The sequence below is a fragment of the Stegostoma tigrinum genome, chromosome 6 (assembly GCF_030684315.1).
Source record: "Stegostoma tigrinum isolate sSteTig4 chromosome 6, sSteTig4.hap1, whole genome shotgun sequence".
In the NCBI taxonomy this organism is placed as follows: domain Eukaryota; kingdom Metazoa; phylum Chordata; class Chondrichthyes; order Orectolobiformes; family Stegostomatidae; genus Stegostoma; species Stegostoma tigrinum.
In genome coordinates this window covers 61862575-61889745 of record NC_081359.1, presented here as the reverse complement: position 1 = coordinate 61889745, position 27171 = coordinate 61862575, and the positions used below count along the sequence as shown (strand labels likewise).

The following is a 27171-nucleotide window of genomic DNA, read 5'->3' as shown; positions in this document are numbered from 1 at the left end:
AGAAAAAAAAGTAAAAGGAAGAAAAATGGGAGAAGAGGACACAGCCTGAAATTGTTGAATTTTCTGAGTCTAAAAGCCTGTAAATTGCTGAATCAGGAAATAAAGCATTGTTCCTCAAGCTTGTATTGCAGTTAACTGGATCAAAGTAAAGTGTGGAGAACATAAAGGACAAATTGGGAGCAAGGTGAAGACTTCAAATGGCAGGCCTTTCGAATCTTAATGTCATGCTTGTAGACTGAATGCACAACACTGTTCCACAAAGCAGTCATCCAATATCTGTTCAATCTTCTCAATGTAGTATTAGGTGAAACAAATATTCATCTTATCAATTTGACATGAGAAGGTCTAAACCAGATTATACTTTGAAGGAGGAATTGGGGCCAGGGACAATGAAAATAAAGAGAATGCAAAAGTGTAGATTTATCTCTGTGCTTGCCCTGGGTAAGGAAGGGCATGTTATGGGTGATTGAGGAAGTTACTGAGGAATTAGGGAAGGAATGGTCCTTCTTCTTCCTGTTATGTTTCTCTCATATTCACTCACTCAGTCACATGAAACACTACAAAAGTTAAATACTGCAGACTATTCAGTCCTTCAAGCCTGTTCAAATTCGCAATTCAATCAAGTCTGGTGCACACCCTAACATGTATATTCCTTCCAACCTTTACCTGTTACTTTCTATCTTAAACTTAATTTGAGAAAGCATCCACAGCGTGTTGGAAAGGGATGGCAGATTGGAGTTCCAGAATGTTGTTATCTTTTGCGGCCAAAAGTACTTCTGAAGTTACTTTTGAAAAAGCGTAGCCCTTCTGTTTAAGGTTATGCCCTCCTGATATAAGTTAGTGGAAATAAACTCTGTTTAACATTTTAAATGCCTCAAAAAGAACATCTATCCATTTTATATGCACGTAACAAGTTGATGTAGCTGTCCCATAATTGAAATCTGTGACGCTCAAGATCATTTTTCCCCATTTTGCACTGCACCCCACAACAAGAGACATGTTTCCTCAACTGCAATAGCTCCAAACAAATCAATAGTCAAGAAAGAGACTAACCAGGATATAATTATTTTGTATTTCTTCCCTCCTCCACATTCCCTGGAGTTTACAAGAATGAACAGTGTTTTTGTTAAAACATTTAGAATTTTTGGTGGCTTGTCAGGACAGATGCTGAATATCTCTTTTCCCCAGCTTATAGAGTCCAGAACTAAAGGTCAATAAAGGACCGAGCAAAGAATAAATGTGTCCACTCAAGGGACTGTGAATCTTTAGAATTCTCTGCCACAGTGAAGTGTGCGTGCTCAATCAGTATACTTGAAGCTGAGGTCATCAGATTTGTAGTCTGCAAGGACATAGCACAACGTAGGGCGAAGGCAGAAAAATGCAGCTCCTGTTTCATTTCCAGCTGTGACTTCACTGAATGCTACAGCCAAGGTCATTGGACTGTGAGAGCTACTTCAATACCTTATATCCTCTGCAACATAAAACTTATCTAGTTTTTTAATGAATGCAGTAAAACATTCCAAGTGGTGCAAAGGTTGACCTGGAAAGTAGAGGATCTCATTGAACAGCCTGACAGGGACTTTGATGGGTGTAAAGCAAAATAAAATACTGCAAAGGGTTGGCTAGAGGAAACTTTGGCTTCGAACAGTGGATACAGAAAACACTGTCACTTTCACCGAGGGCATGCATTCAATGTATTATCATCTGTGATTGTTGTTTAGTTACATTCTGCGGTGATTTGATTGAGATTGGAGGAAATCTGCTTGTCAGTCAACATTACTATTACTGATCATAATCGTCTCACTGAGTATAAGACTTCTAAGTAGAAAGTTTACTCCAGACTTCCAAGTAGAAACATCATTGAGAATTCTGGACATTATCTGATCATACATCATAATAGCCCCTACATTACAGTAAATGGGCCAGCTCTCATAACTATATAGTGTTTCAGTTTACATCAAGCTACATGATATGTTCAATGCAAGGGTCATAGCTCGTCTCCATTAGCCTCTCAGGGTTGTCTCTGGATAGTTTGTTTTAGACTCAGACATTGACATCACAGAAGGAGGTCTTTTGCCATCGTGTTAATACCAGCCAACAAAGATCAGACTACATTAATCCAATTTCCAGCTCTTGGTCAATAACCCTACAGGATATGACAGCACAAATGAATATCTAAATACCACTTTAAGTGTTACAGAAGTTTCAGATTTTGTCATAAGACAAAGGAGCAGGAATAGGCCATACAGCCCATCGAGTCTGTTCTACCATCCAATGAGATCATAGCTGATCTGATAATCCTCAACTCCACTTTTCCCTTTCAGTTCCAGATCCCCACATGACCCTCCACATGAAAACGTTTATCCTCAACTCTCTTCCTACTTTCAATCTTTGCCCCTTGGTTACTGACTACTCTTCTCATGGATTAGCTGCCTTCCTGTCCACTCTATCTAGGTCCCTTCTCAAGCTTCACTGCTCCAAAGACACCATCCCCAGCACAAGGCAGACCCTTCAACCCAGGCAGCATCATGGTAAAGCTCCTCTGTACCCTCCCTCGTAAAATCACATCCCTCCCATGAGGTAGGGACCAGAACTGCATAAAGTACTCCAGTTGAGGCCCAACCAGTGTTTTATATAATTCCAGCATAAATTTCCTGCTCTTGTACTCTATCCCTCTGCTAATGAAGGCAAGGACTCCAAATGCCCTAACCACCTTCAGAATCTGTGGATATGCACACCAAGGCTCCTCAGTACTTTCCAAGATCCTGCCATTCATAATGAAATCTCTTTGCTTGCTAGCTACCCCAAATGCATCACCTCTCACTTTTCCAGCTCGAATGAGGAATCCCATTGGAAATAAATGACTAATTGCAACAATATCCATCTACCATTACCAAATGCTGCCTTTTAGCCAAATTTGGATACAAAATGTCACTTTGCTTTGGATCCCATGGCCTTTTTTGATCATGCTAACTTGAGGGACATTATAAAAAGCCTTGCTAAAATCTCTGCTCACCACATAAAATGCATTACCCTCATCTTCACTCCTCAAAACATTTGATTAAATTTTTCAAATATGACCACCTCTTACCTAATCTACAATTAACCAGTGTCTCTCTAATCCAGATATATTCTGTCCCTTGAAATTATTTCTAATAACTTCTCCATCACTGAGGCTAGACTGAATGCTTTCCTGGTCTATCCCATCCTCCATTTTTAATAATAGAATGTCATGTCATCCAGTACTCCAGCACTCCAGAGCCACAGAGGATTCGAAAACTACTGCAAGGACCTCTGACGTCTTTCTGCCCTTGCCTTGCTCAACAGCCTGGAATACATCTCATCCAAACCTGCAGATTTATCCACTTTTGAGGTTGTTAATCCAATTAGTACCTCCTCTCTGTGTTAATTTCTTCTAATATTGCATTGTCCTCCACCACAGTAACTATACCTGTGCATTCTGATCTCTTGTGAAGATCAACATAAAGTATTCATTCAGCTCCTTCATGGTCCTGATTAGGTGCTTCGCTGGTTATTCTCTTGCTTTTTCTGTAGTTTTAAAACCCTATTTGAGTTTCCCTTTATTCTATCTGTCAATGCTCCCTCATAACTTTCCTAATTCTCTTTTTAAGTTATTCCCTGCATTTTTTTATACTCTTCCTGAGACTCTGAAATATTGAGCTCACAGGAAGGAATTATGCCTATGTGGTTTCCTGTTCACTATTCAATCTACTATTCATGCTAATCTGTCACAGTCTACATCAGGAAGCTATATTTTCTGCAATAACCTTTGTTATGACTCCTTATCTGGAATCTAAGTACACTATATTCGCTTGTTCCAATTTACCCACAGCAAATTACATTCTCAAAGAATTCCAATAAATTGGTTCTACATGATTTCTCTTTCACAAAACCAAGTTGACTTTGTGTGATTATCTCGCATTTATCCAAGTACCCTGCTATGACACCTTTAACAATAACTTTCAACATTTTCCCTCTTAACCAAACTGCTCTAGGTTCCTGCTTTCTGTCTCCGTTCTTTTTTGAAGAAGTATTACAATCACCATTTTCCAATCTAATGAAAAGATCCCACAATCTAAGGAGTTTTGGAAAATTAAAACCAATACATCTTAAATGTCAGCAGCTACTTCATTTAAGAAAGAAGTCCATCAGGACCCAGGGATTTCATAGCCCATAGCTCCAACAATTTGCTCAGTACCACTTCCCTGGTGATGTCTGAATTTCTCTGTCTCTTTATTTCCTGATGTACAGTTATTTCTGGGACATTACTTGTATCTTCAATACACAAGTATTATACACATGCCTGTTAATTCATCTACCATCTTGTCATTTTCCATTATTAATTCCCCCAACTCACTTTGTATGGTACCAACAGCCACTTTGTTCACTCTTTTCTAAATATCTCACCATTTATTTTTATATTACTGGTCAACTTCCTCTCAAGCTCTAACTTTTCCCTCATAATTAGCCTTTTAGCCATCCTTTGTCAGTATGTTATGTTCTGTCCAATCTTAGGACATGCCACCCACAATGAAGCAGCCTTTTCATTAATTCATTTGATACTGTCTATAGCACTTCTAGTTTACTGCTGGTCACAGTTTGAACTTTTCTTTGTTGTAACTATATATCTATCCTCAGTACTCTGAAATATCCTCCTTAATCTCCATCCCTTCACGCAATTTGCCAGCTTACTTTAACCAGCTTTGCTCATCATTAACTTTATTTAAGTTTAAAGCACTAATGTTGGAACCAATCTTCCCACCTTCAAATTGAATGCAAAATTCAATCATATTATAAGCAATCCTATCTAGTGCCAGCTTCACAAGAAGATCATCAATTAATTTTATTTCATTGCATAATACTCCCGGTCTAGTATAATCTCGTATCTTATTGGCTCCAGAATCGCTGTTCTAAGAAAGTACCCTGAAAATATTTTAAAATGTCTTTAAAACTCCCTCATGATTATCACTGTGCCATTCCAACAAGGTACCTTTTCTTTTTAACTAACATAATAACAAGGTGTAGTGGATTCTGTAGTTCTGAAATAAAAAGACAAAGTGCTGGAGAAACTCAGCAGGTGTGGCAAATATATTGAACTTTAAATATTCACTTTGTTTCTCTCATCACAGATGCTTCCAGTTCTGCTGAGTTACTTCTGCATTTAGTTTTTTTAATGTAATTATTTCTTCCTTTATAACTTATTCTAGCATGTGCTTTCAGTTAGGGGACATGTACACCATTCCCACAAGTGAATTCTTGGCTTTCCTGTTGGTTTTTCATTAACTACCCAAACAGCTTCCTGCTTTCCTGAACTTAAGTGGTCTCTCTCTCTCTCTATTCTGCTAATACCATCACTAATTAACAGAACCTCTTCTCCCTTTCATAGCTTCCCTTTCTTCCTAAATGTGACATACCCTTCATTATTTAGGGCTCACACTACGTCACTGTGCCATCATGTCTCTATAGTTACCATCAGATTGTATTTATTTGCTTCCATTTACTCTTATCAGTTCATGTTTTGTATTGAAAATCATGCGCATTTGGATACAGAGCATTTTTAAATCCTTTTATTATTTTTGTTACTTTATTTACATTTTTTTGTTCCAATATTATCTGTGTATTTGTTAATGGGGATCTCATGGCACAGTGGTAATGTAATCCAGTACCAGTAATCCAGAACCCTGGATTCAGTAATAATGTGGAATTAGAAGCTAGCCTAATGGTTACCTTGTAATCATTGTCGACTGTCTTAAAAATAAATCCATCAGGTTCACTACTGTCGTCCAGAAAGGGGAATCTATGCTCAGTACCTGGTCTGGTCTAAATGGTATCATATAGCATGGAAACAGGCCCTTCGATCCAACCAGTCCATGCCAAACATAATCCCAAACTAAACTAGTCCCACCTGCCTGCTCCTGGCCCTCCAAACATCCCTCCAAACCTTTCCTCTTCACGTACTTCTCTCCTCTCATCTTAAAAACGTATCCCTTACACTTGAAATCTCCCATCCAAGGGAAAAAGAACCTACCACCACCCCTATCTAAACCACTATACAAACCTCTATAAGGTCACCTCTCAGCCTCCTATGTTCCAGTGAAATAGTCCCAGCCTTTCTTTATAACTCAAACGTTCCATACCCTGCAAAATCTGATAAATCTCTTCTCAATCCGCTCAAGCTTAATATTCTTCCTATAACGTGTAACTCCAGATCCACAGATATGTAGTTGACTTGTAACTATTCCCTGAAATGGTGGTGAGTTACTTGGCTCCAAGGGCAATAAGAAATTAGAAATAACCGCTAGCCCAGCCAATGACTCCCCCATGCCATGAACAAAAAAAAACTTAGATTTGTACTCAGTATCCCTTCTTGAAACGTCTGTTTATCATTTCCTATATTAACACCTTCCTCTCTTGCCTCATCTTTACCCTTTGATTTTCATTGACTGAGATAATACATACCATTAGAACATAAGAAATCAGGGCAAAAGTAGGCCACAATTCAATAGAATCATCATTGATTCGACATTTCACAGGTCCACTTTCCTGCATTATCCCCATAAACCTTTATTCCACTACTGTTCAAGAATTTCTTTCAGCTTTAAATATACCAGTTATAATTTTCTAACATTTTCCACATTCTAGATGGTCCCAACAGATTGGAAGTTAGCAAATATGACTCTTATTCAAGACAGGATGTGGAGGGAGAAAACAGCAACAAATTGGCAAGTTAGCCTTAAACCATAGTCTGAGCAAACAACGTCAACTTACTAAAGTTGAATCATGCTTGACAAATTTATTAGAAATTTTTCTAAAATTTAACTAGTAGGCTAGATATGGGGGTGAACAGTGGAGGTATTATACCTGTATTTCCAAATGCTACTGAAAGTTACCTTCAATTAATCAAAAGCCGAAACAACTACTCCCTAGTATATTCTTCATTGCAATGTCTTAGCAATGTCCACTTTCCAGACAAGCCGCTCCCTTTCATCATACAATGTAAATTGGCACTCCCTATCAATTCAGTTTTATGTCTATCCTAATGAGCGCAAGATGAAAAGATTTAACAGCATGCCCATTTTTTTTTCTTCAGCAATACTCAAGTTCTGTATTATCAAGTAAAAACGTGCAAGTTTTAATGTTCAGATGGACTTAAGTGTACTCACAGACATGGAGAAGTTGATTTCCTGAGCTGGGTGAAATCTAGAACAAAGGCTGTCCAGAGTCTGAGGCAAAGGGCTGATTTTTGGGGACTGAGATGAAGAGAAATCTCTTCACTCAAAGTGCAGTTTGTTTGTTTGTGGAACTTAAAGTTAACTTTCAGCTACAGTAAGGACCTAGGGAGGCAAATGACATTTTGATTTTATTGCAAGAGGGCTGGAGTATAACTATAAGGAAGTTTTTCTAAAACTGTACAGGGTTTTGAAAGATTATCCTTGGAAAAATTGTGCAGAGCTTTGGTCTCCATACTTAAGGAACAATAACTTGCATCAGAGATAATGCTGTGAAGGTTTACTAGCTCAGTTCATTGAGGTGAAGCAATGTCCTAGGATGAGAACCTGCGTAAATCGAGTCTTAATGTGTAGAATTTAGAAGATTTTGTTAGGATATAAAATAGCACAAATACAAGAGGTTGTTTACTCTGTCTGCAAGATCTGAAACAAGATCTCAGGATAAAGGGTCCATCATTTATGACTAAGATTAGGAAACTGCATTCAATCAAAGGGTCATGAGTCTTTTCTATTCTAGAGGGTTGTATATTCATTATTTTAAAGGATATATTTAAGGATGAGACAGATGTTTGGATTCTCAGGTAATCAACAGGTATGAAGAGCAGTCAGGAAACTGAAGTGAAGGATGATGATGATCCATGTTCGTATTGAATGGTGAAGCTGACTCAGGGCCATATAGTCTAGTCTTGCTCCTATTTATGTTCTAAATCATTTTCCAGATGGTATAGAACAAAACTGCACAGGAACAGTAACTGCAATTTATTGGTCAGTGCAATGAGTATAGGAGTTGGGAGGTCGTGTTGCGGCTGAACATGACATTTGTTAGGCCACTTTTGGAATACTTCATTCAACTCCGGTCTCCCTGCTGTAGGAAGGACGTTGTGAAAATAGAAAGGGATCAGAAAAGATTATGAGGAAGTTTCCAGGGTCAGAGGGTTTGAGCCATAGGGAGAGGCTGAATAGGCTGGGGCTACTTTTCCTTGAGGACTGAGGGGTGACCTTATACAAGTTTATAAAATCATGAAGGGCATGGACAACGTGAATAATCAAGGTCATTTCTCCAGGGTAGGGGAGTCCACAACTAAAGCGCATAGGGTTTAAGGTGAGAGGGAAATGATTTAAAAAGGACCTAAGGGGCAACTTTTTTCACACAGAGGGTGGTGTGTGTATGGAATGAGCTACCAGAGGAAGTGTTGGAGGCTTGTACAATTACAACATTTAAAAGGCAGCTGGATGGGTAAATGAATAGGACGGGTTTACAGGAATATGGGCCAAATGCTGGCAATTGGGACTAGATTAATTTAGAATATCCAATCGGCATGAATGAGATAGACCGAAGGGTCCGTTTCCATGCTGTACAGCTCTATGGCTCTAGAATAATGTCCAGGTAGTCAGAAGAAATGGTCTCAAAGTCACTTGCTACAAGATTTTGATTGTGCTGAGTTTTTTGGGCAACAACGATCCAAGGAACATGATCACAAGTAGGAAGCCAATGAGGGAATGGAACCTTTAACTGGGACATTCATGCGTACGTACTAACAATCTCAACTCATCGCAACTTATGGAAATTTCAGGAGTTCAGGAATACCACACAGTCTAGGGTGACCAAAGGTGAGTACATTACAGGATAAGCATTAAAAGGATACTTTAAGTTGTCTGAATGCAGAACTCACAATAAATAAGATTCTGTATTTATTGAATCGATTTCTGCGGTATGAAGATTGTTTAAGGGCAAGTGGCTGATTTGTTTCGGTTGAATTCTCTATCCCAGTGAAATCTTCTTGATTTGATCCAGTTGAATTCCTTTTTTCACTGATGTACTTCTGACTAGCTCCAGTTGAATTGGAGGCCTGCAAGAAATTACAGAAGGCCATTAATAAACTGCAGGAAGGGCAAAAAATTATTATGACAATGGGTTGGAACACCAAAACATGACGGGCATTTTTAAGCCGTTAAATTCAAATCATGTTTTTTTTAAAAGACAGACGATACAGTCAAAAATAGCTGGCAAATGTAAATTAAGTGATTGTCTTTAGAACAAGACTGATGAAATGTACCTAAAGTGTCAAGAAACTTCAAACAAACTGGACTGTGATCCCCAGTGACAAAGATAAATGGGAGTTGACAATCCCATGCTCAACATCAAGTTACCTTCATGTGGATTATGCCCTGAGGCACAGACACATAGTGCACTCTTACAAAGGAAAACAGAAAAAGGCAAGAGGTTAAAACATTAGTTTCAAGTCTGCTGGAGTAGACTACTGGAACTGAAAGCTGTTGTGTGTTCCAGAGTTTGAACGCTGGCCTGCAGGTGAGCTCAAATAACTCTCCCTTAGTTTTCAATGTGCTGCAGGAGGCCCTGTCTCACACAAAGTACTGCAAGTCACTTAAAAAAAAGAATCAGAACCAAAGAGCCTACAAAGCCAAGAATCTCACAAAAATTGTTCAACTGCCTGATGTTCGTAACTTGTAACCCAATCTACTCAACCTCTTCTCAAACAATATGCCCTTCCATACCCAGGAACAACCTAGTGAATCTTCTCTGGGCTGTCTGCAATACCAATATATCTTTCGTTGAGATGGAAAATGTTCACAGCTGTGGTCTAACAAGTACCTCGTATAATTTTAGAAAAATGTGCATATATTTATACTTCATTCTTACTGAAACAAACACCAACATTCTGTTTGCCTTCTTTAATACTTGTTTGATGTACACTATCTGTAAATTTTACAGGAGGACACCCAAATCTCTCTATGTTGCAGCTTTCTGTGGTCCTTTCTTATTTAAACTATATTCAACTCCTCTGTTCTTCCTGCCTATGTGCATACCCTCAATTCCCCTCATTATATTCCATCCGCTAAGTTTTGTCCATTCACTTAACCTGTTTATATATAGCTCTGCAGACTCTGTGTCATCCTCACCACTTGTCTTATCACCTACTTTTGTGTAATCTGCAAACCTAGCTTCTCTACATTTAGCTCATCCATGTCATGATTATATATTGTAAATTATTGTGGCCCCAACACTGATCTTAGTGACAATCCACTAGTTACAGGTTGTCATTCTGAAAATGCCTCCCTTAACCCAACCATGTATTTTCTGTCAGCTGGCCAGTCCTCTATCCTTGCTAATACACTATGCCAACACTATGGGCCCTAATGTTATTAAGTAGCTTCACATGTGTTCTCTTGACAAAGTCATTGTGTTATACAGCAAGAAACAGACGCTTCAGTCCAACTCATCCACGCTGACCAGACATCCCAATCTGACCCTGTCCCATTTGCCAGCATTTGGCCCATATCGCTCTAAACCCTTCACATTCGTATACCCGTCACGAAGCCTTTTAAGTGCATTAACATTTAGAAGTTTTAGAAGTCTTAAAATCAAACACTAAGTTCAAATACCAAAGGACACCCTCTTCACTTGTAGCTTCAGGCAGTGATCTTTTTGTTTTAAAATCACAACCTCTGCAAACGCATGTGAAGGCCTCCTATGACAGCTATGAAACTCCACTGCTTGTTTGTCATTCCAATGAAACCTGAACTCCAGATCTCTTGTGCAATTTCCCAGTCTGACAACTATGAAACTACATTTGTTAGCTGCTTCATAAAATTTCTGAGTATTTTAGAATTTCAAATATATTATATCCATTCTCCTGGTCACCTCCTCAAAGAATTCTAATAAGTTTTTCAGGCATGATTTCCCCTTCATGAAGCTGATGATGGTTTTCTAAATGCTCTGCTATTAAATGGATGGCATGGCCACTCAGTGGGTAGTACTGGTGCCTCACAGCACCAGGGACATGAGTTTTACTCCATCCTCAGGTCACTGTCTGTGTGGGTTTCCTCCAGGTGCTGTGGTTTCCTCCCTGAGTCGAAAGATGTGCAGGTTAGGTAGGCCGGCCATGCTAAATTGCCCATAGTATTCAGGGATGTGCAGGCCAGGTGGATCATCCATGGGAAATGCAGGGTTACAGCGAAAGGGTAAAGGGTGGGATACTCTTCCGAGAGTTGGTCTGAACTCGACGGGTGGGATGGACTGTTTAACACTGGAAGGGTTCCACATTCTTTATCACAGGCTTTAATATTTTCCCAGTGGAAGATGTTCAACTAATTGGTCTATAGTTAGCTATTTTTTGTCTCTTTCCCTGCTTTTTTGAATAAGGGTCTAACATTGGTAGTTTTTCAATTCTGTTCCAGAGGCTTTCTGAGCCTATATTTCTCCTCTCCTAAATTGTCTATGCCTCCATTGATATAAAGTCCTTGCTACAGCCCTAGTTATTCAATTCACCAGGAAACAGTTCAATTGAATCCTATCACACTGAAACCTCTTTCTTCTACAAAAGCCTCATTACCCGAAAGCCAATCTATCTTTGAACCAAGAATTTATTTCCTGACTTCATGTCTCCATGCCACATTGCCTGTTGCTCGGGTAACAACCATAAGATTACCACCTTGGAGGTTCTGCCTGTTAAATTAGCTCCCCATTGTTTGATTTTTTTCCACAGTTCTAGTCCTTAGAGCATCAGTGATATCAACATGGGTGATGACACAATGAAGCAGCCTGGGAAGGGTGCAGTCAGCATCACTGTACAGTTCCAACAACACTCAAGAAGCTCAACACCATCAAGGGCAAAACATCCTGCTTGGTTGGCACCACGTCCAAACTATTCACTCCTTCCATCAACGCCCAGTTGCAGCAGCATGTAGCATCATAATTTTCTGTTCTGCTATTGCAGCTTGACCTGGTCTCTCCATCAAAATGTCTGGTTTGGGTTCCTGAAAACAGAGTTTTCTCATGAAACCAACCATGCTGCGTCACCTTACTGACTTGCCACTGGTAGATTTTCTGAATGCTTGTCTCTTGTAAATACCTTTGAATTTCTATATTTTCTTCACCGTGATTGATCGATTTTGTTTTGGTTTTTTTGTTACTTCATATTGTTAATTCCTCTGTTGTGAGCCATCAGCTTTATTTCTTTCAGATTTTGCAAGATTTTCCCTGTGCTTTAGTGCCTGGATGGATCTTGAAGCTTACTGGTCACTTTTGCTGCAGATCTTTTTATCATTATCCCCCCTCTTGGGGTTGGTTTACTGAACTGTCCTTGAACTGTTTACCTATGTCACAGTACAATCACTGAGTTCCACTTTAGACTGTTACATCCACTTTCCTCCAATTATGTGGATCTAATCACCCTTGCTGCCATGTTGAAAGATGCACCTTACAGTCCTGTGATTAGTGTAACTACGTACAAGGGATGCTAAGACAGAGCATGCTACTGAAGCCTCAGGCTCCAAATCCATGTGCTCTGCCATCACTATCATGTGCAGCTTCCTCTAATACAATTGGCCACAGTTTCAAGGTTTTTGCAAGCTGTTTGGACGAGAGTGGGGACTGAAAAGCGGATGAACAAACTGACCAGGGCATCATGGTATGGGAAACCACTCAGGTGCAGGTGGAGGAGAAGAGAAAAAAGGAATGAAGTGTGGTGGTGAGGTACAGTATGGTTAGGGAGATAGACACTATTCTCCACAGTCATGTGCATGAGTCCCAAAGGCTACAATGCCGGCCCAGTGCCACAGATAAGAACATGCCCTTGGAGCTGGAGGAGAACTTGGAGACGGAGGAGAGAGATCCAGTTGTCACTGTCCACATTGGTGCTAACGACATTGGTAGGACCGGAAAAGAGCTTTTGCTGAAACATTTTGAATGGCTAGGAGCTAAATTATCAAACCAAACCTCCAATATTGTAATCTCTGGATTGCTTCCTAAGCCCCAGGCAAACACGGAAATAAAGTTGAGAAGTTAAACATGTGATTGAAACATTTGTGTGGGGGGAAGTGGCTTTCAGTGTGTGGGGCTCTGGTACCAGTGCTGGGATAGAGGGGTGGGTGGGCTAGGCTTTAATAGGACCATGCTGAGACAAGTGCCCTGGTCAAATAACTGGGGCTGCAGAGACAGGTTCAAACTAAATTAGCAGGAGAAATTTTGGGAGAGATGGAATGTAGGCTTACAAAGCGAGAGAATTTGGCAGTATTATAGGACAGCTCTTTGGATAATGATACCCAAACAGGGAAAAGAAGTTGCAGAGATAGTCAGAACTGCCGACGCTGGAGAATCTGGGATAACAAGGTGGAGACCTGGATGAACACAGCAGGCCAAGCAGCATCAGAGGAGCAGGAAGGCTGACGTTTCGGGTCGAGACCCTTCTTCAAAAACAGGGGAGGGGAAGGGGATTCTGAAATAAATAGGGAGAGACAGGGAGGCGGATAGAAGATGGAAAAAGGAGAAGAAGGTGGAGAGGAGACAGACAGGTCAAGGAGGCGGGGTTGGAGCCAGTAAAGGTGAGTGCCGGTGGGGAGTTAGGGAGGGTATAGGTCAGTCCAGGGAGGACGGAGAGGTCAAGGAGGCAGGATGACACTAGTAGGTAGGAGATTGGGGTGGGGCTTGAGGTGAGAGGAGTGGATAGGTGGGAGGATAGGTTAGAGAGGCGGGTATGAGCTGGGCTGGTTTTGGGATGTGGTCAGGGGAGGGGAGGTTTTGAAGATTGCGAAGTCCACATTGATACCATTGGACTGCAGGGTTCCCAATCGAAATATGAGATGCTGTTTCTGCAGCTTTCGTGTGGCAGCATTGTGGCACTGCAGGAGGCCCAGGATGGATGCGTCGTCCAAGGAGTAGGAGGGGAGTTGAAATGGTTCGCAACTGAGAGGTGCAGTTGTTTGGTGTGAACTGAGCATAGGTGTTCTACAAAGCGGTCCCCAAGCCTATGCTTAGTTTCCCCGATGTAGAGGAGGCCACATCTGGAACAGGGGACCCCCCTCCCCAACCTGTCCTAACACCCATCCACTCCTCCCACCTCAAGCCCCACTCCCATCTCCTACCTACCTACCTACTAGGCTCACCTCGCTTCCTTAAACTATCCATCCTCCCTGGTCCGACCTATCTCCTCCCTAACTCCCCAACTACACTCACCTTTACTGGCTCCAACCCCACCTCCTTTGCCTGTCTGTCTCCTCTCCATCTATCTTTTCCTTTATCCACCTTCTATCCGCCTCCCCCTTTCTCCCTATTTATTTCAGAATCCCCTTCCCCTCCCCCATTTCTGAAGAAGGGTCTAGGCCCAAAGCGTCAGCTTTCCTGCTCCTCTGATGCTGCTTGGCCTGCTGTGTTCATCCAACTCTACACCTTATTATCTCAAGGAAAAGAAGTGACAGAATATACAACACTGAAAAACAGTAGTAAATATGATTAAAACAGGGAAAATTAATAAAATGTTAAAACTAATGGCTCTTTATTTGAATGAATATAGTGTTCGAACAAGAGGAATGAATTAACAGCACAAAGACAGTTAACGAGTATGATATTGCATCTACTATGGAGATATGGTTTTATATATAGTAAATATTCCAGGATATGAAAGGTCAAGAGGAAGGAAAAGGTGGTGGGGTAGCATTATCAATAGGAAACAGACCAAGTATTAGAGCAAGAAATTATCTTGGTTTGGAAGACGGAGAGTCATTTGAGTTGAGGTAGGTTTTAATAAAAGGGAATAAAGACTCTCAGAGGAGTAATCTACAGACCCCTCAACAGTAGCCATACAGTGGGACAGAGAACAATGCAATGATAACAAAGACATGTAACAAAGGCAGTGCATTAATCAAAGGTGGCTTTAGCCTTCAAATAGATTGAATTGAACTGAATTGGCTTTATTATCATGCACACTCGAATCAGTGAAACGTTTGCAATGTCGCTGCTGATGGCACCATCTTAGGCGCAAGATACCGAGATACAGATACTTAAGCATTTGGTACAAAATTAAAAAATTAATAGATAAAAGTCCAGTATAAGAATAAAAAGGAAATAAAGTACTCAGATTAAAGATCTTTTCATTCAAGACTGTATCAGCATCTAGCCTTCAGTACACAAGAGCCTCGCCTCCCTGCAACAGTCTCCATTCCAGGAATCAGCACCAGGACTTGCTCCCACACCAGCCTCTAGTCCAGGACTCACCTCCGGGCCTCAACTCTCATGCCAGCCTTGTCTGGGTCTCACCTGCGACAGCCTCTGGCCTGGGACTCACCTCTCCCACCGACCCGGTTTGGGACTCACCTCCCCCACTGACTCGGTCTTGGACCCACCTCCCTCACCGACCCAGTCTAGGACACACCTCCCCTACTGGCCCAGTCCGGGGCCCACCTTCCCCATTAGCCAAAAGATTATCCAAAAAAATTAGAGAGGGAGAAAATAATCTTTGAGGGTAAACTTGTAAATAACATCAATGCAGAGTGCAGGAAATTAGTTTAATATACAAACTGGAAGAGAAATGCCGAAGTGAATATAGGCCCTTTAGAGAATGAGGTTGATAATGGGGAATCTAGAAATCACAGGAATTAATAAACCTTTTGTATCATCTTCACAGGAGAAGACATGAATAACATTTCAATATTTTTATGTCATCGAGGGACAATAGGGGGAGAGGAAATGAATATAGTAACTGTCACTGGAGGAAAAGTGTGTGGGGAATTATTGGGGCTAAATACTAATAAATCCCCTGGACCTGATAGGTTGCATCCTAGGATATTAAAGGAAGTAGCCACAGAGATAATGGAAGCAGTAGTGGTAATCTTACAGGAACATAGAACATAAAACATGCAGCTCAGGACAGGCCTTTCAGACCTCTATGCCTGTGCCAACTATAACACAATTCTAAACTAATTCTATCTGCCTGTACGTGCTCCTATTTCCTGTCTGTTCATGTACCTGTCTGAAATGTCTCTTAAATATTGCTTTACTATCTGCTTCTACCAGCTCCCACAGCAGTCCTCCACCATCTCCTCTCCCCCAGTCATTTTAAACCTATGCTGACTGGCATTTAACATTTTCACCCAAAGAGAAAGACTCCAACTATCCCTTCTCAAAATTTTATGTATTTCTATATAAAAATTACAGCCTCCGCCTCTGCCTGCGACACTCGCGCGAAAATAGTCCAAGTTTTTCCAATCTCTCCTTAAAGCTAATACACTTCAAACCAGGCAACATCTTGGAGAACCTCTTTTGGACCCTCTCCAAAGCCTCCACATCCTATAATGCGGGGACCTCAACTGCGTTCAGTACTCTAAATGTGACCTAACAAAAGATTTATGCAGCTGCAACATGATTTTTCAACTTTAACACTTGTGGCTCTAAGCAATAAATGCAAGTGTGCTATACCGTCATCTACCAACCTTCTTTACCATCTTATCCACTTGTGTTGCCACTTTCCGGGAGCTATGAACTTGGACCCTAAGATCCCACTCTATATCAGTGCTTTCAAGGGGCCTGCCATTTACGACATAATTTCCTTTTGTACTGGGCTTCCCAAAATGCATCACTTCACAATTGTCCAGTTTAAACTATGTCTGCCATTTCTCCATCCAACTTTCCAACACTTGAAGGAACAGCACTTAAGGAATGCTAACAGACTGATTGGACTTTGATTGACCCTAACCCGTCTGCACAACTGGAGAAGTCAAATGCAATTTCAATTCTAGCAGTAATGGAACAGTTAACTGCACTTTCAAAATGTCAAGCACCACGCAAGAAAATATAATCAGAGTTGGATATGCAGATCTCGGGAGAACAACACTGCATAAGGAGCAAACCCTTGACGTATTCACAGACAGAAGCTGTTGACTGAAGTCATTTGAATTCCAACATTAATCGGCTCATGGGTTGTGAGGCTTAACATGCTTACCTGACAGGTCTTATTTTAGGGATATAAGTTTGCTCGCTGAGCTGGAAGGTTCGTTTTTAGACATTTCATCACCAGTCTAGGTAACATCATCAGTAGCCTCCAGTGAAGCACTGGTGTTATGTCCCACCTTCTATTTATGTGTTTAGGTTTCCTTGGGTTGGTGATGTCATTTCCTGTGTCAATGTCATTTCCTGTTCTTTTTCTCAGAGGGTGGTAGATGGGCTCCAAATCAATGTGTTTGTTGGTGGAGTTCCCATTGGAATGCCATGCTTCTAAGAATTCTCGTGCGTGTCTCTGTTTGGCTTGTCCTAGGATGGATGTGTTGTCAGAAATCTCAGAAATGACTGCCAGACTACTCAGACCTCTTGGCATCATGGTAGCCCACAAACCCACCAACACACTAAAACAGCAGCTAATAAACTTAAAAGACCCTGTACAGACAACAAGCAAAACGAATGTCATTTACAAAATACCTTGCAAGAACTGTGACAAATACTACATTGGACAAACAGGCAGAAACCTAGCCACCAGGATACATGAACATCAACTGGCCACAAAACGACATGACCCACTATCACTCGTATCCTTACATACAGATGAGGAAGGACACCACTTTGATTGGGACAACACATCCATCCTAGGACAAGCCAAACAGAAACATGCACGAGAATTCCTAGAAGCATGGCATTCCAACCGGAACTCCATCAACAAACACATTGATTTGGACCCATCTACCACCCTCTGACAAAAAGAACAGGAAATGACATTGACACAGGAAATGACATCACCAACCCAAGGAACCCTAAACACATAAATAGAAAGCGGGACATAACACCAGTACTTCACCGGAGGCTCACTGATAATGTTACCTAGAATGCTGACGAAACGTCTGAAAACAAGCCTTCCAGCTCAGCGAGCAAACTTACATCCAGAACCTCAACCTGAGCTACAAATCTTCTCAAAACCCGCTAGGTCTTATTTTAGTTGTTAAATGCAATAAAGTTTAAATAATTGTGTTAGTATTTGATTATCTATGATATGTCCTAATAAGTAGCTGAATTATAGATAGCTTGTGATAATTTACACACAACATAACTGATCTATAACCTGTTGTGTCCTTTGATAACGTTCCTCACTCTCCACAACCTTACCAATTTTCATGTTGTCTGCAAAATTACTAATAAGACCACTCACATTTTCATCTAAATCACTTATTATATCATCAGATTCTCAAAAAGTCCCAGAGGATCAGAAACAACCAACATAACACCTTTATTTAAAATGGGAAGGAAATAAATAATGAGTAACTATAAGCAAAATAACTTAACATCTATTGGTGGGAGAATGTTAGACTTTGTTATGAAAGATGAAATAGCAGAGTACTTAGATGTAGAGAGACAACAAAGTGTGGAGCTGGATGAACACAGCAGGCCAAGAAGCATCTTAGGAGCACAAAAGCTGATGTTTTGGGCGTAGACCCTTCATCATTGTGCTCCTAAGATGCTGCTTGGCCTGCTGTGTTTATCCAGCTCCACACTTTGTTGTCTCGGATTCTCCAGCATCTGCAGTTCCCATTATCTCTGATACTTAGAAGGAGACGTGTTCAGACACAATCAGTATGACTTCATGAATGAGAAGTCATGCCTGACAAATCTTCTGGAGTTATTTGACAAGGTAACACCAGGGCACATAAAGCTGAAGCATCAGACGTTATAAAACTGGATAATCGGAAGGCATTTGGTAAGGTACCACACATTAGGCCACTTAATGAACAGCGCACTGTGTTGGAGATAGTATATCAAAATAGATACAAGATTTGCTAACTAATAGAAAACAGAGTTAAGACGTAAATTCCTAATCAACTTGCTCATAGATGTTATCGCACATCTCCCAAGTAGGTTGGACTTGAATCTTGGCCTCCTGGTTTAGAGGTAAGGACACTACCATTGCACCACCAGAGTCCTTACAGAGCTGGGTAAGGGGGCATTGTTACCTTGGCAACCCGTAACTAATGAAGTGCCACAAAGTGCAGTGCTGCTGCCATAGTTATTTATAATATAAGTTAATGATTTGGATGAGGAAAGTGAATGAGCTCTCGTCAAATTTGTGTCAGACACCGAAACAAAAACAGTGGGAAGGCAAGTGTTGAGATGACACAAAGATTCTGCAGAGACATAAACCGATTAAGCGAATGGGCAAAATACTTGGCAGATTGAATGTGAGAATATGAAATGTTATGAACAGTGGCAGGAAGAGGAGGAGTTGACTATTACTTAATTGGAGACAGATATGAGAAAACTACAGATCAGAGAGATTTGGGAGTTTTCATCCATTAATCGCAGAAAAAAACTAGCAGTCATTTTAACAAGTTCAACTTCGGCAAGAACGGCTAACGAAAATTTGGCCCTTATGTCAAAGGGAAATAAGTATGAAAGTAGGAGATTTCGCTAAAACTATACAGAGCACTAGTTTGACCGCAGTGAGTGGTTTTGGGGTCCATTTCCAAGGGAAGATATACTGGCACTGGAGGCAATTCAGAGATGGCTCAGCAGTCTCTATCACCAAATATGGAAGCATTGACTTATGACGAGTTGTTTGCCTGTTACTGATTGGAATTAAAAGAATGAGAGATAGCCTTATTGGAAATTACAAATTTTCTGGTGACTTTCCAAGTTAGATATGGAAAGCTTGCTTCCCCCTGTGGGAGTGAAGGAACGGAAGATATAATCTTTGATGAAAGCTTTATGCTCAGCAGCCGGAAAAGAAGAAAATGGCTCAGCCATGTCATCTTAGCAGATCCTTTTATTTCAGCCTGTATGACATGAAACCCACAGATAGCGCTGTCTCACACATCATTCCTGTCCTCCATCATGGAGGTCTTAGATGGCAGCCCGCAGGAGAGGCTGGGCCAACCATTACCTCTGGATGAGCTGATGACTAAGGCCCTGGACTGGGAGAAGGCCTTTGATAGGATATCGCACACCTACTCATGGGACATGCTCTCCAGAATGGGCTGTGGGGAGGGAATTTATAATTGGATCCAACTGCTTTACACCAACATCTCTAGCGTAGCCTCATCCAATGGGTGGGAATCAGAAAGCTTCCCAATCAGATCTGGTGTCAGACACAGCTGCCCACTCTCTCCTGCCTTTTTTGTGTGTTGCATAGATGCTTTTTCTGAGTCCTGAGTTTCAGGAAGGATGCAAGGCTGAGAGAGATGACTATTCCAGGCAACAGAGGCCTGAAGGTCAAAGCCTCCCTGTATGTGGATCGCATCACCATTTCCTGCTTGCATCCAATCCGCTGTCTTTGCACAGTCTCATTCTCATCTGCGACAAGTTCAAACTGGCCCCAGGAGCCAAGAAAAATTGAGGCATGAGTGAGGTCATGTTCTTTGGGCAATAGGCCAACCGATCTTTTAGCCCCTTTGCCATCAGGGCAGAGTACCTGGAGGTGCTGGGGTGATGACTCAGAGGGGCTGGGGTGTGCGCTAAAACCTGAGAGCAACATATCGCTAAGGTGAGTCAGAAATTGGGCAGATGGGGGCTCCCTCTCCACTGTAGGCAAAAATCTGCCAATCGGGTATGAGGTACTCATGGCACAGGTCTGGCCTATTCCACTAACCTGCTCCTTAGCAGTCACCTGAGTCACCTTCCATTTCATCTGGAGGAATAGGGTGGACTGTGTCCAAAGGAACATCATGCACAAAGCTCTGGAAATGGAGGGGAGTGGGCGAAGAACATACCCAACACTGCCCTCATCCTGAGTTACCTTTGTGTTTGGCTGCATCAAGCTGTGTGTAGAGCCTTGTCACTACATACTGAGGTTCTACCTGTCCCCAGTGTTAGGAAGGATGAGTCTGGCCTCATTGCTGCAGAACCCTTCAAGGTGTTCCACATCACCTGTCCTTGGTGTGGAAATATACAAAGAAAAAGGCCTTTGAACACAAGTCCATCAGGAAGTGGTCAGCACATAACATCCTGAAGACGCTACGGGAAAAGAGGAGGGCGGATCCTGTCAGGATCACCAATGCATTCTGTGGGAGTCGAATCGCCATCTCTTTGCCAAATGAGCAGACTGTCAAAGTTATTTGGCAGAATGCCTCTTTTCCATAACTTTCCAACAAGCACCAAGACATGGTTAGGGCTGGTGGTAAGAAGGGCACTGCCTGTCAGACCCTTCATGCACCCCCGGACTCTGTCGCCAGTACACGCTGCCCTCGAAGCGGTTGCAGGGGTGACGATAGAGACTGTCACATATCTCCTTTGTAAAGAAGCTCCAGAGATAGATGCAGTGATTTTAGTTAACGCTTTCCCCGAGCAGCTTGGTGATGCGGGACTCTGCTCTACAGTTTGTTCCCTGGGACGGACGCCAAGACAAATATTGACTGCAAATGGTTAAATTCCAATGTCGAGTTTGGTTTTGCAAACAACAGATTTTGAACATTTATATGCGCTTATACATTTTTTATAAATAGAGTATATTTTTAAAATAAAAATGAGTAATAAACATTATACTGGATAAAAGTAAACGTACAATTAGACACGTGTGGTGTTCTATCCATGTGGATTTGTTAACAATGAGGGAAGGGCAGTTTGACAATCCCTGCAATCCCTGTTGATTTTGAATTTACTGAGAACTATGTGTTATTATGTCTTTGCGCTATGTTTGATCACTGCATTATTTCGATACAGTTAGGGGTTTTCTTTCAAACAAAAGCATCTAAAACAACTGTGGGTCACCAATGCATTCTGCGGGAGTCGAATCGCCATCTCTTTGCCAAATGATCTTGGTGACTCTGGGAGAACAGCCTCTTGAAGAAAGGGTACACACACACAGAGGCACACACGAATCTGCTAACAGTGGGAGAGCGTGAAGTTAAATGGGAGGTCCATTCAGTTATCAGATCCTCCTTGTGCCTCAAATACACGGAAATAGAGTCTGGTTCAAATAAGATATGCCTTTGTTTTGTTTGTTTGAAGTCAAAATCAATGCTGGTTTGCTTCCTTGCTGTGCTACAGTACAGAACCGAACAGCGTTTGTGACTACGTACATACGCGAAGGATTTTGTTTTGGACAAATAAAAGAAGTTGGGACAGCAGAGGGGAGGGCCAGTTTGCCTGCTGCTGCATCTTCCGGAAAACCAAACACCGAACCTCTCCTGGAGCAGAGCCATGCAAATCAGAAAACAAACCCCACAGGCGAACATTTCTGAAGCTCAAGGGAAACTTTCCGAAGCACGCACACAACGCATCGATCTTTAAATCGTGGAAAGACATGCCGTCCTCTCCCACCACATTCGAAAGTTGCAGATCCTATTTCTGAAGCAAAACGTGAGGGTGGATATTTATGGAGACTGGGCTGGTAGAAATAGATATTTACAGTCAAAGCCGGCTGCCTGCTCCCTTTTGGCAATGAAGGTGCATCTGAGTCTGGGGTTTCAGCCGAGAACACGATCACAGAATTCCTACAGTGTGGAAGCCGGCCATTGAGTCCACACTGACCATGTGAAGGGTATCCCACCCAATCCCTTTAAACCTTGCAACTGTCAACAGGAAGCGAACAGGGGGCAGGGGGAAAACTAAACAACGGGTAAATTAAGGAGGGAGGGGGGCATGAGGAGATAAATGGGAAAGGAAAGAGGGGGCAGAAAGAGGCAGCAGCCACACTCGCCAGTCAGAGAGAGCCCCCTCCCCGTGGACTATGGGGAGTCGGGCAGCGTGTTGCGAGTGAGCTCCATGTGGAGCAGTGGCACTAACCTGCTCCAGCTCGGTGTTGTTCAGGCTCGGGTAGGTGACAGCGTGCAGCCAGTAATTGGTGCAAGAAGTTAGGAAGAAGAGGACCAGCCCGATGGCAGCGAACAGTCTCCCACAGTTCAGGCTCACTCGGAGATTGTTCATGGTGGAAGTGATACTGCTGCTGTGTGTGGCCGAGGGAGACTCTCCTGCTTGTAAATCTGCTGCTGGTATGAGTGTCTGTGTTGGGGGGGGGGGAGGGGTGCTGGAAAGTCCCTTTCTCCCAAACAATGTAACTCGCCAACAATGTGCTCCTCCCACACCAACCTGCATGGGAAATTCCTGAAAATCTCTTCGTCCGATTCAGCACAAATATTTTTCACTCCAAAAACCTCAAAATCAGACCATGCTATAAACGACAATTTTTTGCGTCAAAGGAAATATGCACAAGCTCTGTAAGATTCCAAATTAAACCATGTCGCCACTGGGATGAGAATCTACAACCAGGGAGCCGGAATGCATGACAGTTACAAATTATGTAAGAGAGACGGTGGGTGGAACTGTTGGGCTCATTCAATTCACCTTATTTGCACAATGCTTCCACTTGTCTCCTTCAGATACTGGACAACTGTAACCTCTGTCATGAAAGTTAGACAAATGGCCTGGCGAAAGGACCTCGGTGTCTATGGATCGGAGCCTTCGTCCAACTCCATCTTCACGACATTCCCCCTACCACTTCGCGCTCCATAGACAGCATCACCTTCAACTTGCAACAGAAATTGCTGCAGAGACTTCTGGCAGCATCTGTGGAGAGAAAGCAGGCTTAACGTTTTGGGTCCAGTGACCCTTCTTCAACTTTTCGTTCACACAACTGGATGTTACCCATCCAGCTGTGTTACTACATAATCATTGCTTCTTTCAGACCAGCTCGTGCACAACTTCAGCTCTCCAGGTCTACACTCTGAAGCTCACAAACATTTGCATCATTACATGTTTCTGTCACACTGTTCACAAGGACACAAATACTGATCTCATGCTTCTATATAGGGTACATCTTATGGACCTTCACCTACTTCCTTCATGCTCACTCACTTTGTACTCTTCAGGAGACTTTTATTCACTTGTGAGACATGGGCGCCTCTGGCTGGCTGGTATTTATTGCCTGTCCTGAGTTGCCCTTGAGAAGATAGTCAATCTCTGTGGCTTGCATTGCTATTTAGAACAGTGGGAAAGGCAGGTGACCTGTCACAACTCAGCCCTTTGACGATTTGAGGCTTGGGCATATCGAGTAGGGTCAGAAGTACTATAATGAGTTAGGGGTACCACCACAGTCTATTGAAGGGCTCATCCAATTTCAGTCCAGTAAGTTGGCCCATGGTCAGTCAGGCATTTGGTCCTATATATGTTTTAGTAGTACAGCAATTGGGGCACTGTTCAGTCCTGCAGGTTATATGCTTTAATGGTCAGCTTTTTTTGTTGCGTAGTCCATGGTCAAAGTGGAAAGCAGTAGTCTGGGAATGGGCTGCATTGGACAGGATCGCTGATGGAATGATAAGAGTGAAAGTTAGTCATTCCAGATAGAAGTTTGAACTCTTGGAGGTTAGGAGAGTGTAAGAAAGTAGGAGAGTCCAGGACCATGGCAATTCATAAATCTCAAACACTTTGGCCACTGCACAGGACAAGTGTTTGGAAAATAAGGGGATGATAATTTTTTTGAAACCATGGGCTTAAGGGCAAATTTTGGAGATTCATGTTTATATAAAGCAGCTGGGCAAAAATAAATGAGGACAGCAACATAAAAGGGAAGGTGAAGGATTTGGAGTGGGAGGGGTTTATTCCACATCTCAGGTGGAGCCTGTAAGACAGTCATGAGGGCACAAAGGTGAAGAAGTAGACATAACTCATGCCTTATGTAAAATCAAAAATACCAAAATTAAACTGCTTCCTGTAAAAAGATTTTTCCTTATTTTAAGGATTTTTTTAAATGAAGCTGCATGTAGTTTTGTACAAGAAGGCTTTGTACAGGTAACCTGGTAATAGACATAAAAAGATTTAACTGGCATCCTCCTCATTCATGTACTACTCATCTTTTCTTTGCGACCACACACCTCGTCCTGAACAATCTTCTAGAGTTTTAAACCAAAGAAAATGCATCTAGCTTCTTTCCGCAAAAAAGTACCACTTTCTCCAACTTCCTGTTGGAAATGAATCATCCATGGTGATGCCTGTGGCATATCAATGCAGTCTAGAGGCAATTCATGTTATGTTTCTGTGAGAAAATGTTCCTGTGGAACTTAAACCACACTATTGAGGTCCCTTTGCATCACAAACCTGCCATCCAGCCAACTGAGCTAATTCATTCCCAACATTCACCTCCAAATTTGAGACTAAATAGAAATACTTAGCATTTGTGACAAAGGATCTTGATGAATCTGCTAGCTAACCACACCATCACATAGGAAAGACCCTTATCGTTACATCATGTGCCTGGCAGTGACTGTGTATGATTGCTTTATATCTAAGTAATTGGTAGTGTTGATATGATCAAGGAATTGAGGAGTTAAATTATGTTTTGTATAATTGCAGTTTTTTGTTAAACAATTTCTATGAGGAATAAGCATTTTTATAATTGTCGATGGATTGTACATGTCACTAAATAGGCCAGTACTTATTGTCCATCCTGAATTGTCCTCACCATAGAATTTCTGAGCTCTTGTCTGCTCTTGTATTTATGTGGCTCATCCAGTTAGGATTCTGGTCAATGGTAATCACTAAGATGTTGATATTGGGATATTCACCAATGTTAATGCTATTGAGTAGCCAGAGGAAATAGTTAGATTCGCTATTGTTCAAGATGGTTTTTACCTAATTCTTGTGAGGCTCAAATGTTAGCAGCGCATGTTGTCCAGTTTTGCTATATTTGCACATAGACTCCTTCAGTATCTGCGAAGACATAAGTGGTGAACACTGAGCAGCATTCAACAGGATTATACTTGGCGGACTTCATAATGGAGTGAAGGTCATGGATGATGCAGCTAAATATAGTTGAACCTATGACACTACCCTGAGAAACTCCTGCAGAGATGTCCTCAGGCTGTAATGACTGACAGCACAGTTAATAACACATTGCATCACTTTATTGCTGATTGAATGTCGACTGATGCGCCGGTAGTTGGCTGAGTTGGATTTGTCCTGCTTTTTGTATGCTGAAAGTACCTTTTTATGTATTCAAGGTGTATTGCATTACTTGCTGACATTTGTTGCCAATCCCTAGTTGTCTTTGCAAGGGTGGTGATGAGTTGCCTCATGAACTTTTACAACCCATATGCTTCTAGCTGAAAGTGGTCACAGATTTGGAAGGTGCTGTCAAAGGAATCTTGGTGAATTCCTGCAGTGCATCTTGCAGACAGTGTACACTGCTGCTACTGAGCATCAAAGTAGAGGGAGTGAATATTTGTGGATGTTCTGCCAACCCAGTGGGCAGTTTTATCCTGGATTGCATCAAGATTCTTGAGTGATGTTGGAGCCACGCACAACCAGACAAGTGTGGAGTATTCCATCATACTTGTTACAACACAGAAAAAGATAGCCAACTTAAATCAGCCTTTCTACCTCTGTATTCGCAACACAGTAAAACCTAAACCATCGAAGAGTTCCAATCATACTTTTGAATAACCAGACCCAGACTTTGTGAATAATTAATCCAGACACCAGTTTTGTATCTCAAATAAAAGACACAACTATTTATGAGATATACAATAACTTTAGCAGGGAAAAAATATAGTTCAAAAAGACAATTTTAATTCTGATTCCACTGTGATAGTTTGATCAACTCTTCCTGAAACCACAATTACCAGTCAATAACCACCATTTGCTTGAACGTAGGAGTATTCCAGCATTGTCAGAACCAATTCCCAGGTACTAAACTTGTTAAAAGTTAACTTCCACTATCTGATGTAACACAATGTTCTTGCTGGGGCTACTGTGTTTCTTAGAACATTTTTAAATCAAGACTCAGATTTTAGTTAGCCTCCAGGCTTGGCCTCACAAATAAACATATCTGATTTGTACTATTCTTTTCCCTTTAGCGTAACCTATCCCAAAGAGCACAATTCATTTTTAGCTCACACTTCAAAACTGATAAAAGAATAAGAATTTAAAAAGTGAAAAACCAACAAGGGTTTTAACACACACCTGATGTATACCTTGTTAATAATAAACAGACTTCAGGCAGTCAGGAGTTGAGATACTGCAATGTTCATAGCCTCTGACCTGCTGTTGCACCTACTGTATTTATATGGTTAGTCCAGTTCAGTTTCTGGTCAATGGTGAATCCCAGGATATAGACAGTGTGGCATTCAGTGATGATAATGTCATTGAATATCAAGAGGCAGTGATTAGATTGTCTCTTATTGGAGATAGTCATTGCCTACCACTTGTATTGCACCA

At 41.6% G+C, this 27171-nt stretch overlaps 1 protein-coding gene across 2 annotated transcripts in view; it reads right to left on the bottom strand.

The window, feature by feature from the left end:
• LOC125453309 (transmembrane protein 182-like) overlaps positions 1–22978 on the bottom strand; it is a 56612-nt gene extending 33634 nt beyond the window's left edge. The window contains exons 1-2 of one of the 2 annotated variants that reach the window (XM_059646603.1): positions 22747–22978; positions 8924–9100 (exon numbers count right to left, since the gene is read on the bottom strand). In XM_059646603.1, coding sequence (XP_059502586.1) covers positions 8924–9100; positions 22747–22887 — 318 coding nt within the window. In that variant the 5' untranslated portion in view covers positions 22888–22978. The remainder of the gene's footprint in view (positions 1–8923; positions 9101–22746) is intronic. The other variant, XM_048532701.2, reaches the window with a different exon arrangement.
• Between the last annotated feature and the right edge of the window lie 4193 nt (positions 22979–27171).